Below are 12,742 nucleotides of genomic sequence, written 5' to 3'. Positions count from 1 at the left end.
GCTGCTCTCTTTGATCTCTGGGATCTGAGAGTGTTTTTGCAGCTGAGTGAAACATTTGTACACAGTCGTGCTACATCTGAGCACTCTGAGCATACGCCACAGGACCTGTAAAACCAACCCATTAATGTGTATTTATTCATAAAGAGGAATGAATTTTAGATTTCCAGACGTTCAAACTTCAGGGACGTTCCCTCACCTCTCTTATCTCTTGCCCCGCTCCATTGTAGGACTGTAGCTCTGCTAGAATCCCGTGAGCCTCCTCCAGCACAGCGCTGACCTGGTTCCACACAGCCGTCTCTGCCTCCGTAGGCTGAGCATCTAGAGGCCGAACAGGGTCAGAGCGTCAGAATTTACGGAAGTCAATGGGAATATGAATTAAAGTCAAAGGCAACCAACGTTATTTCCGGTTAAGTTTCCTCTGGCCATCTGGATTATTTATCACCTCTGTCGGACACAGGCACACATTTCGTCCTTTCTCACTGGCAGCCAATAGCTTCAGCTTTAACTGGCCTTGTAGTTACATTAGCATTGATTCATGTTGATGGCAGTAAACCAAACAACACGCCCTGTTTCTGGCATTGATCAGAAACGGAGGCTTCTTTTAACGTCCGATCTGTGTAGAGAGGGGGAGTGCGAGGGTCCTTCTTGTGAGCTAATTTTGGTGTTAATATTGGATTATCATCTGTGGCTTTGGCACCCAAAGAGAGCGAGAGAGAGAGGGTGAGCTGTGCTCAAAGACACTGAGAGATGGGTTTTTATAAATCTGCACAGATTAGTTTGGTAATGACTACGGTGTTATTCTGAGTGCGAAGTACATGAGGAGGATTTAGGTTTTGTTGGAGTGTATTGGAGGATTTGTGGGAATTGAAATAGCTCTTGAGAGAATCTGGGAAGATGAATGGATGAGCAGGGGACTCTGGTTTGGGTGTGACAAATAAGGCCTTGGTGGGACACGTTTCTGAATAGCTGTCCGGTCCACCCGCACCCATCTGTCTCCTTTGTGGTCCCTAGAAGGGTCTTAACAACCCAAAACAGGATTTCTAGGCTTTTGAATTAAACTGATTTTCACTCAGTTTTATCCATGACATTATTTTCCCAAATCCAGGGGAAGGATGCTCACATCACAAGGTACATGATATGAATGTTTCATTGATTTATTCTGCAAATGATTAATGAATTTGATCCGTAAAGCAGGTTTATTTACATCAGTGGATGTAAGGGCCATGCAACAAATTGTCAGTTGATACTGACTTGATACTGACTTGCTATTGTGGCTAATTAGACCTCTAACCACTGTTAACTTTTGCCGGAACTCATACTATGTGCAGTAATCGTTGTGATCAAGAATTTCTGTTAGATTTTTGATGAATTAAGGTATTTGTGTATTTTTTTTATTCAGTGATGCATTGAAGGTCCAGTATTGTCAACTGTACTGTAAAATATAGCACTTTTATTACAATTGTAGTTTCCTGTCCATATCTAGTGTGTGTTCACACTTAGGGAATAAAGTTCCTGCTTTCAAAGTTCCCAAATTTTGGGACTAAAGTCTTGCTAAGAGAGCACTTTTTCCTCAGACCGTTTTTAATGTGGAGGGATGTGTTTATAGAGAGCTGTGCAAATAAACTCTGCATAAGACAAGCCATCTCCCAGCCTGATTTAATGCTCTGTTCTCACAGGAGCCTTTTGTTGGTTTTGGTTTTGGTTCTGCAATATTGCCTAATATAATTACATTATTAGAGCACCCCCCCTCCCTCCCTCCTTCCCTCTCTCTCTCTCTCTCTCTCTCTCTCTCTCTCTCTCTCTCTCTCTCTCTGCCTGTTTGAGTGGATACATGTGCACATGTTTGTGTGCTAACAGCCATTGTGCTGTCAACTGAGCAAACATGAAGCAGTGTTCACCCTAGGCCTAGACACTCACACACACAGGGAATTTGAGCATCATTGCCAATGGGATCCTCCCAGTCCTTCCACCTCAGGCTCTATTTACTGATGCTCTTTTCTTTTTTTTCTTTTATTTATTTATTTATATATTTATTTTGCATTTGATCTTTGGGGAAGTCTAACTGTAAACTGTCTGTCATTTTTTTCACTTTGATATAATGGGCTACTTAACTGTCCTATTTAACTGCTGCCCTGAGATAATGTTTATATTAAAGTAAAGCAAAGCGTTTCCATTTTCCATTGCTTTTTATTATACACCGCTTTTAACACCGGAGATAACAGGACTCAATTTACAGCAACGAGTTCAGTTTTGCTCTGTGGCTGGCAAATACTTCTGAAATCTGTGAGAAAGGGAAATGAGAGCCATGACAGAGGTGACCATTCTCCCATCCAGTACCGAGCAGTGAAGGCTGCTGTCTTAGTTCCACATACACAGTTGCTTTGACTTTAATTTTACTGGGAATAACAAGGTTTTAAAGGTCTATCACACTTAAACTTTACTTAATGGCAAGTGAAATATCTTAGCTCCAGCCACAAATGCAGACTTTCATAGCAGCTCTTGCTAGATAGGATAAGCTGTACATGACGCTGACAAAAACCCCATTGAACTGAATCATTTTTGTTAAATACTGACCTTTATTTCAAACAGTGGGAATGTTTGTTTAGATTTCACTCCCAGTTTTCCACATGTTGCTAATGGGCTGGGCTACGTTAGTGCTAATCAGAACTACACAGATTGGAAGCAACATTGCAATTTGGAGAATTCACCACAGAGCTAATGTTAATTAATATTAAAAACTATACTCAGAGTACACTAAGTGTGTAGTGACTTATGATATACACAGTTCTTATCGGACTGAACAACTTCACAACAGTTAGTATAAAAGAATGAAATTATGGCTGGAGCATGCAAAGTACAAATGTGATAGATGTTAATGGACTAGTTTGTTATAATTATATCTAATGGTTGGGTACAAGGCATTAGCTTGTACAGTTGTACTTAATTACATTTCAGTTTTAGTCAGGCGGCACAAAGCCTGAGTGGACAGCAGCCTGTCTGAGCTCACTGGCCACTCATGCAGGTTTAGCTGGTGTAGCACCAGAGAGGTGTTAGAGGTGGAGCTGGCAGAGGAGTGCAGGTATTGGACAAGGAGTGGTTACTTGGGAAGGAGAGAAACATTAAGGAGTTAAGGAGAATAAAAAAAAGAGAACAGAGAGAAGTGGAGAATCCTGCTCTCCATTCCCAATTCCTCAGTTCATACACAAGACATTCGTCATGCAGTCTCTCTTCTTTCAGGCGCTCGCTGACACCCGCACACACGCTACACATCCTCATGGTATGAACAGATGGCATGGGTGTTTGCAAAATGCAGAGACGAAAGGTGAGGAGAAATAAAGTTAGATAGAGGTTATTGTGCGTGGGTTTAGCTCCAGTGTAGCTCCCTTTGAAATATGCATGGCATTCTTGAGATTAGGGCTGTCACTATTACTCAGTAAACCTTTACTTGATACTCATGAAATAACTCCATTGACGTTTACGTTTTGATGAATCAGCTTGGGGATTAGTTTGCTGGGTTTATTCAACTGAGTGAGGCTATATTTTGGCTTTATCCTGCTGAGAGTCTTCAAATAAAGGTCACTCTTAATTGGCAGTTCCTAACAGTGCTTTATGGTAACAGTAACGATTGATCAGATTTTAACACTAATTTCAAATATGCTTTTGAAAAATCACTGTGTCACTCACTTGATCATTCTTTTATGGGTTTATAGGTCTCTCTTCATTCAAAGAAAAAGGAGCTTGGTCTTAGATGAGCAGAAATAACTGTCTGGCAGTGTTACCAAGGTGGAATTCTTATTTTTATTATGCATCTCCAATAAAACAATAACAAAGGTTTTCACAATACGAATGACATCCCTTCAGTCCTGAGGCTCACCGCCTTGTTTTCATTTGAAATGGTAGGTCCTCATAATTTTGCATTGGTATCCACAACTGTGTGTTTTTTTTGTCTGTCTATTTATTTAATTATTTATTTATCTAAAGATGACGCACCCACCAACTTCAACAATTACTCATTAAATATAGCTAGATTACTTGATCACCATATGACGGACAGTGACAGCCCTATTTGGGATTAAACTTAGCTTTAGGTCTAGAAATACAAAAATAGAATTACAAACAGTGACCAGAGTTGAGGACACTGTGCAGCACTTGAATGCCAGCAATTAATGCACAAATAGAGGAAGGGGGGAAGAGGGAGGGATGAAATCTGAGATGACAGCGAAGGGGAAGAGCAATGTTTCAGGGAAAAAAAAAGAAAGAAAGGAAACCCAAAAATAAGAAGCTGATGATCTCACGTTCAAAGTCAAGGAAAACTATTGGGCCATGCTCAAGTTCGGCGCAAGCCAGCACTTTCAGGAGATTCCCCATGAGCCCCCTGGAAGAGAGAGAAGGGAGAGGTGTGTGGGTGATGGAGGGTCAGGGATATGTGTGTGTAGTGTGTGGTGTGTGTGTGTATGTGTGTGTGGGTGTGTGTTGGTATGTGTGTGCATATGAGTGTGTGTGTGTGTGTAAGTGTGCGCGCACGCATGTGTGGATTCAGGGGGATGTACAGGGCATAGGGTGTGGATGGAATGGACTACAGAGTGCTGTAGAGATCAGGAAAGTGGGGGCTTTTGGGGCGATGTCATGGTGGAACATTTCATGTTTTCTTCTTCTTTTATCTGCTCCCTTCTGGTTCTAAACAAGGTTTTGTCCGAAAAACACATGCAAGCACCCACAGAACCTCCTCCAGTCCATCACACTGCCAGACACCATCCACATACCTGTTTTTTCCACACCTCAGCACATCCACCCCAACCTCTCACACACACACACACACTCACTCACACACACACACACACACACACCCAGATACACACATACAAACACACACAAACACACACAGACAAAACACCAACATACTACACATCAGCGGACACTTACTTTCAAAATCCAGAAAAAAATGTGGACAGTTCTCTAAATCCTTGCCAAGGACCTTAATGAGGTTCCCCATGGCCGGCAAACCTGGGCAAGGGAAACAACAGATGCATACAGTGCAAAAGCAATAAAACCTCTTTCCTCTGCATCAAGTAAAAGAGAGGTTCAAGTAAGATGAAAGAATAGAAAGGCCTCGTTCTTGAGTTTTTGCAGTATATTCAAGTCAATCAAAGGCTGTTTATTTCACTATACAGTGGTCTGTTGCAGTACACAGTCAATAGATGGTTAATTTTTATAAAATAAATAAATAAATGAAACGTACAAGGAAAAGAATCATTCTATGTTTAAAGAACCTCTGCAGCACATGTTTACCAGTCTATTGCAAAAATATTAGTTCCAATAAACATTTTATTTAAAATTAACAAAAAAAAACTGTGTAAATGTAAAGAACTTCCACTACTAGTTCTTGGGTTATTTTTGTTGTTCCTGGAAACATAGAGGTGTAAAGCACTGTGCAAAGTGATTATAATAGCTGGTCAGTTCTATATATGCATATATACCAGAAGATGTAGAAAGGAAATGAACTTTTGGTGCATGGTATGTTTTCCTGTCCCTGTTTAGTCACTCTGTAGAGCTGCTGTAGATATTGAGAAATTTATTATTTTTCTTGTCACCAATTTCAGTTCCAAAACAAAAGTGTATTTGAATGTAAAACCCCTAATTAAATATTTAAATTGAGTAGGACTATTGTAATAATACAATGGACTGGTAAATTTACCTGAATAGTTAAATTGAATAGTAATACTGAACTCATAGTTTCTGTGTGAAAATCTGGATATTTAAAGGAGATGCTGAATGTTTAACTGTGATGTAACAGAATAAACAGCTGAAATAAGCAGCAAGATAAAAACATCCATTAAGTTTAGAGTGGCTCTGTTTAATTAAAACATTATAAAAAGAGCACACGTATGCACCGAAGAATCCACAGATTGGCCAGCAGTTTTCTTCCACCATGAATCAGAAGTAGTATAAGGACAATATATCAATGACTTGCATTTTACTTGAACTGATCTGAAATGAATGGAAATTCGTTAATCATAGTAATAATTCAAAATCTGAAATGAAAATCATACTTTCTCAGGTCTGTGACTGTTGTTGTTGTTGTTGTTGTTATTGCAATTCATTTACTAAACTAGTTTGGTTATATTCAATCACCTCTAATGCTTTTATTGTGCAAAGGCATTCACTGGTCAAACCTGGTACAAGAAGATAAACTGACACCTGCTCATTCAAAATATCTCAGTGATAAATAAATAACAATATGTTTTCCCCTGTTTACTGCATCATCTCAAAGGTATGGTGCACAGTCGCTCTAGTGACAACAGTTCCATGGCTCCACAGTTCAGTGTGGGGTTGTATGCCCATCTAGACACTTACTGGCGTGGCAGGGTGACCCTAAGCTCACGCGCTTCCATTTCATTGTATGCTTTTCTATGGATGCTACATAAAGTCTGTTTACAATGTGTGGGCCTTAAGGTGGACATATAGTGCAACTTTGAATACTATGGACTTCCAGAATGCAGTAACACACAAAATGGTGTTATTATTTTCTAGTATATGTCATGACCATATCATTTACAGATAATTTTCTTCTGCAAGAAATGTGATCATTTCCGCTAATCAAAACGAACACTCAAATTCACCAGATGCTTAACCATCAGCCACCAAATTACACTTTCCTCTACACCACGTGTAAAAAAGCTGGCACATTTGCACGTTCAGACCTCCAGAGAACTGAGACAATGTTAGAGGTCAGCGAGCGTACCCAGTTGCCTCTGATAATGTAATCTAAAATCCATTAAGGCCTTGCTCAAGAGAAAAGTGTACATATTAGCGTTAGCATAATGTATGTACAGTAACAGTGTTTATAACCATCAGCAGCATAAGATCATCTCTCAATACTGCAATAATAGAACGAGAAACAAAATCCTGAGCATTACAACTACTGAGCATTCAATAAAGTAGGAAGCTGCACTTGTGCTTTAAACATGATCTGAAATGGTTGCTAGCTAGCAGCCCCAAATGGTGTTTCTCTCTCTCTCACACTCTCTCTATGTGTGTGTGTGTGTGTGTGTGTGTGTGTGTGTGTGTACAGCTTAACCACACACACATGTATGAACAGTACAGAGAAAGCTCATCCCAGCCTGTTTATCACTGCCTGTCTCCTGGCAACCACCAGCAGAGCTCTGTTTCCATGGACTACTCAGCTTTTCCTTCCTCCCTCCTGCCTCCATCTATGGATGGCTTAGACTTTCATCAGCTGTACGGATCCTTGTCGGCTCCTAAACTTATTACAAACACCTGCTTAATAGTTGCAGTCCCACTTCGAGCTGCTGGACAGTTTCCTTGCCCTTTCATTTACAGATCTAGTGTTTAATCTGCATTAAGACTTGACCTAAAGTGTCCACTTAAATATAAAGGTACTAAAATTATTTGGAACCTCTGTGTTTCCCTGAAAAATCATAAGCCACAAAATATTAATGTTGAATGATTTTCTGATCCTTTGGAAAGGTTTTACAGTAGATGGAACATTTTTAAGAGATGGTGTTCAATGCACTAGCACGGCCAGGTGAAAACAATGCTTGGCGCCATTATTTTTATGAGTTTATGACAGTTTAATAATTTTATTTGGACTACACATTCAAGCAAATAACCATTTAGAAAACTATGCTGTTAACATTTCAACTCCAATTCTCCAATGCCTTTAGATGGTTCAGATGCTTGAGGTTTTTTTACATTGTAATTCATCATACTCAGGTATATTACTGATTAATGTGATCTACCTTTAGGAATGAATACTTATTCACTGATTACTCTTTTGTGTACAGTTTCATTGACTGTATCTGTACTGTAGTGTGCTTTGTTACACTTCTGAATTTTGAGGTTTGCCATTTAGCTTTAGGCTATGAAAATATCAAGATGAGCAGGACAGAACTCAGCTGAGGTCACTCTGCTGATACAGTCCTTCATGCATTAAGAAGTTCCACTGGAGTTTCACTGAACTTACTCTGTACTTGAGTAGTTTTTTAAATGGCTACTTTTGTTCTTATAATAAAGTCTTCTTTTGCTACATTTACTTTCACTTGAGTTATTAAACCAAATAGAAATACATTTCATTTCAAACTAGACGTAGGAAACTGTAACCATCTTTGATTAATTCATAAATTCGAATGCATCTACTATAGCTTTTAACAATTAATCTGCAGCATGAAGCCTCATGACTCTGGATTATCTATTACCTACCAGCCAAACTCTGCTCTCCTTCTCCCACCTGTTTCTTTGTCCTCTATCTCCTATTTTCTTTTATGGTAGTGATGTAGCTCTTTCTCCTGTGGAGGTATTCCTCAGAACAGCAACTCTGTACAGTCTCCAGCTCTCAAGCACAAAGCTGCACAGTCCTGCACGCACTGCGAGCTTCTCCTCACTCAACATCTCACTCTTCACACTTCTCTTTTTCTGACTGCTATTTACAGACACATTGTGTTTGAGCATGTGTGTATGTGCATTTGGTAGAAGTGCACGAATGTGAATGATTGTGCTGGGGTTTGTTTTTCATACCTTTTCAGAACAAAAATATTCTGCATTTACATAAAAAGTAGACACAAATCAACAACATGCTAACATCAAGTTTTTCATTTCTCCTTGGTCATCGAGGTTATGGCTGGTGTTACGATGAGGATTAAATAAATGACAGATGATATACTGTACTGTGCAAAGCCAGTGATCTCTATTTTTTTGTCAAAGAAAATAATAGGGCACACATATTTAATAGAGAATTATACAGAAGCATCAACAACAAAATAAAATATTAGCTATGTCAGTACTTGTGTGTCCAGTGTCTCCTTTGATTACAGCTGTTATACTTTTGGAGACCTGCTTTCTTGCAGAATTTGGCAGAGATATTTTTCAACACCTCCACAGTTCAGTCCTCTCAAAAACATTTAGTGATGTTGAGGTCTGGGCTCTGTGGCCAGTCAGTGTCTATGTTGGTGGCCAACTTCTTTGACAGGTAGTTTTATTCATTTATTTATTTTGTCCATATTCTTTATTCTAATGGTTCACATTATAAACAACATCCTCAGAAATAAAAAAACACAGTATGTGTAGGTAGTGATATAAACAAATGGAGCATGCATCATATTTGACACCATGTCCTCACAAGGTACAAAAACAAACCAGTGAATGAGTATTTGTGTTTGTGTTTTTCTATTACACTAAAGTATTTGTCTGTGGTCTTGTGTGAAAGGAAGGGGTTTGGAGGGTGTATTATCTAGGGCTGATTTTACTGACTGCGTGAACTCTAACTGCAGCTTCCTGTGCATATAAAAAACAAAAGGCCCCCGAACTGAATTTGGTGTAATGTGACCATCAATTCAGCTTCCGCAAAAAAAAAAAAAAAAAGAAATGCTAAATACTTGACGTTTTTGTTCCTTATTTTTAATTTAGAGGTTCACAAACTGACCTCATTTTCTGACCATGTTTTCGTATTTGCATTTTCACTGAACGAATTTCATTTAAACGCGTAGGTAAGAAGGAAACAATCCTTAGTGCCGACTGTGTAGTTCAGAGCGGTGCAGTAGGTCTGAGTGCTGGTAAAGTTAACAGAAGGCTGTTGATGATAATGAGGAAGTTAAGCTGGCAGGCGGTTTTGCCTTGCCGCTGTGGGGCTGGAAACGCTCGCTGCCTCTCCACTTTCTTGAGCTGAAACTAGAGCAAAGGACTGCTTTTGCACAACCCCTTCTGATCTATGGTGGCTGGGCTTTTCCAACTGGTGCATTGCATAACTATAAATATTTTGTGAACAAATTACTAGGATATGTTCCCTGTTTTAATTGTGATACTGTGGTACTGTAATGAGGACCCTGCAATATTCTGTTTCATAAAGCTGTATAACATAAACCATCAAGCTTTTCTTGAATTTCTTTATAAATGGACAAATGCAAAATGGACCGAACTACTTCACAAATTTTGGCAAAAATGTGAACTAAATTGTTTCTACTTTAAGTTCATTTTTATTTATAAGAATACTCATTGCTTTATGTAATTTCTACAACTATTATGTTTATGCTCTCGTTTTATAATTAAATTCTCAGCAGACGCACTCAGGCTGTCTTACTCACTGTAAGGTCCTGTTTTTGTTTTATATTAAGAAAATATGCCTGCCATCATTCATGTTTATTTTCTTTTCCTCTGGTCTTTTTTTCCTCTGACTTCATGTGTCACATGTCCACATAACAGAACAGTGCCGAGGCCACAGCTGGGCCATTTGGAGCTCATACCTTTGCTTGCACTTTTCCTTAAAGAGCACTTCACTGCATCCACTGGGGGTCTTTCTGCTCCTCTGCCACTAGCACAGCATCAGCATCCACCACCTGGGAAAGAAATGGAGGAACTGTTAGGTCATGGATTTCCAGAATTATTTTGGAAAATATAAAAAAGTGAAAAAAGGCAGAGAACTAAATAGTTTGAGTCGATCTTGGCCATAGATTCTGTCTTGGCCAAGGTAGGGCTTGTTGTAAAGGTATGAGCATGCAGCAGATAAGATACTTTACACATTTACCACTGCCGTTTATGTTCTGTAAACTTTTAATGACATCTGGACCTATAGAAGTTGTCCAGAATTTATTGGAATAAAACCTCTTTGTACAGCATATCATAAAGTACATATAAAACTGCAAGATTTGAGAACTTTATTTATTGTGCACTTCAGAGCAATGTAATAATCGCAAAGTGAGATATAGTGTTGAGCGCGCGGTGACAAGTGAAAGCTTTTAGGTCTTATTTGTGGAGTGCCAGTCAGACAGTGCATTTGCTGTGAAAGGCCAGTTGGTTACTTTTCAATTAACCAAATTATACTGGATCATAGCCCAGCACAGCTTAGAATAATGAATAAACAGTGTCTGCGAGGACTATTTTAGAGGATTTCAAGTTTGTTGGACCTTAAGAACCCTGGTCTAAAAACAACTGAAAGACTTCATCACTTCATAACAAGACTTTAGTTCCGCTGTAAAAAGTGTATGGGTGCTGGTGACTGTGTGTGTTTATTGACACTGTATATTTTGCTCTTGCATCATGCAAAGCAAAGGGATGTTCTAACAAGATGAGTGTCAGGGGAGATCTGTAGACGGTCTGTGGTTACTGTAAAGTGTAATGACTATAAGAAATACAATGAACAATTCAAATTCTTGAAGATCAACTACATATGTTCTGTTCTTTCAGGCCAAAGCAATATCTTTCTGGAAGACAAAACAATATGATGAAATGATGAAAGCAAACATACATCTGTACATCCTTTCTGTACCATAGAGTTGCAATCAAAATTATTTAAACACCATTACATATGCAAACTTTCAGCTAAAATAAGAAGTAGTGTCTCCAAATACAAACTAGTTCTCAGTGGCTGCTCGACTCCATGTGGAAAAAGTGGGCAGTCACAGAGGGTTGTATCTTGGATTCATTCAAGAGTGTTTTACTTTTATTTCATTTCATATATTTATTTATTTGACATGGTACAGCAACATTGGAACTGTAACGTATTACGCACAAAAGCCAAATGCTCTTTATACAGTGTTTGTAGCAAAAAGCTAATTTACAACACTTGTCCATAGAAGCTTTCCCTTACAAAGGTACCATTTCAGAGACACAAGGCTTTGTTATAACAGTGACACTGTCAGAACTCAAGGCAAATGAATACGTTTTAAATGTAATTTTCCAAGACCTTTGCCATTTAAAGAATTCTGAACTATGTTTTTATGGGGGCTTTATTGTCTAATAGTGTTTTAAAGTACACAAATCCTACTAGAAGACACTGTGGTGATTAACCCTTAGTGGGTCATGGGTGTGTATTTCATAGCTAGGTCACAAGTTCGATTTATCTCATAAGGGTGCATGCCACTGGAGTCTATATATCAGACATCCTATCCAATAAACACAAACATGCAGAGACACACACACACACACACACACACAGAGAGAGAGAGAGAGAGAGAGAGAGAGAGAGAGAGAGAGAGACTATATAAGCAGTCAGCCTAATACATAATACAGCAGTGTCCAGCCTATAAATCTTAGACTTGGCTTACTGCTGTGGCTTCTGACCTGCCTGCTGGCCTGATGACCACTGCCTGTGCCTGCAGCTTTCACACTGAAACTCTGCATGAGCTATAGCACTGACATGATCCGTTGTATTTCCAGCAGGAGTGACAGAAGCAGAGCAGTGTGTTTTGAGGCAGCGGGGGATTTGCTCCTATTTATGTCTCTCCCTCACACTTGCCTGTCATGGGTGCTTTTCAGATGCTAGGGCAGAGAGAGTTTAAGCCAAATGCATTGAAGTGTATTGACGGCTCTGCATTGTTAACAGATTTCAAGGGTCAAACAGAGTCACGGTAGGTCAAGAGATGTTTTTGAGACTTTGACATTGTGCATTGATCATATGTTTCTGGGGCCTGACAGAGCCATGGCTAATGCTTCCTTTTATTCTTCCCTTCCTTTTAAAGACATTGAAATCTTTGTCATGGTCCTCAAATCATTCCTGTTACAAGTTTGTCATTTCCTGGACAGTTTTGGTAGATGCTAAGCACTGCATATCAGGAACGCCCAGATCCTTATGTTTGTCTATTTTCCCTGCTTCCAACACTGTTCTCTTGCTGCCTTATACAGAGATTGTGCTGTGCTTGATCCACTGGTACCAGCATAATGTCAGTGTCACTGCAGCGCTGACAGTGATCCACCACCTAAATCAAACCTGAGGACTATAGTTTGTAATTCT

At 39.3% G+C, this 12,742-nt stretch overlaps 1 protein-coding gene across 2 annotated transcripts in view; it reads right to left on the bottom strand.

Moving 5' to 3' along the window:
• fam49al (family with sequence similarity 49 member A, like) overlaps positions 1-12,742 on the bottom strand; it is a 39,360-nt gene that overhangs the window by 8,355 nt on the left and 18,263 nt on the right. The window contains exons 2-4 of one of the 2 annotated variants that reach the window (XM_066674062.1): positions 10,257-10,349; positions 4,924-5,004; positions 197-318 (exon numbers count right to left, since the gene is read on the bottom strand). In XM_066674062.1, coding sequence (XP_066530159.1) covers positions 197-318; positions 4,924-4,993 — 192 coding nt within the window. In that variant the 5' untranslated portion in view covers positions 4,994-5,004; positions 10,257-10,349. Of the gene's footprint in view, positions 1-196; positions 319-4,295; positions 4,376-4,923; positions 5,005-8,220; positions 8,380-10,256; positions 10,350-12,742 lie in introns of those variants that run through there. The other variant, XM_066674061.1, reaches the window with a different exon arrangement.

Source organism: Hoplias malabaricus, chromosome 6, assembly GCF_029633855.1.
Source record: "Hoplias malabaricus isolate fHopMal1 chromosome 6, fHopMal1.hap1, whole genome shotgun sequence".
NCBI lineage: Eukaryota > Metazoa > Chordata > Actinopteri > Characiformes > Erythrinidae > Hoplias > Hoplias malabaricus.
This window is presented reverse-complemented; position numbering and strand designations above follow the sequence as displayed.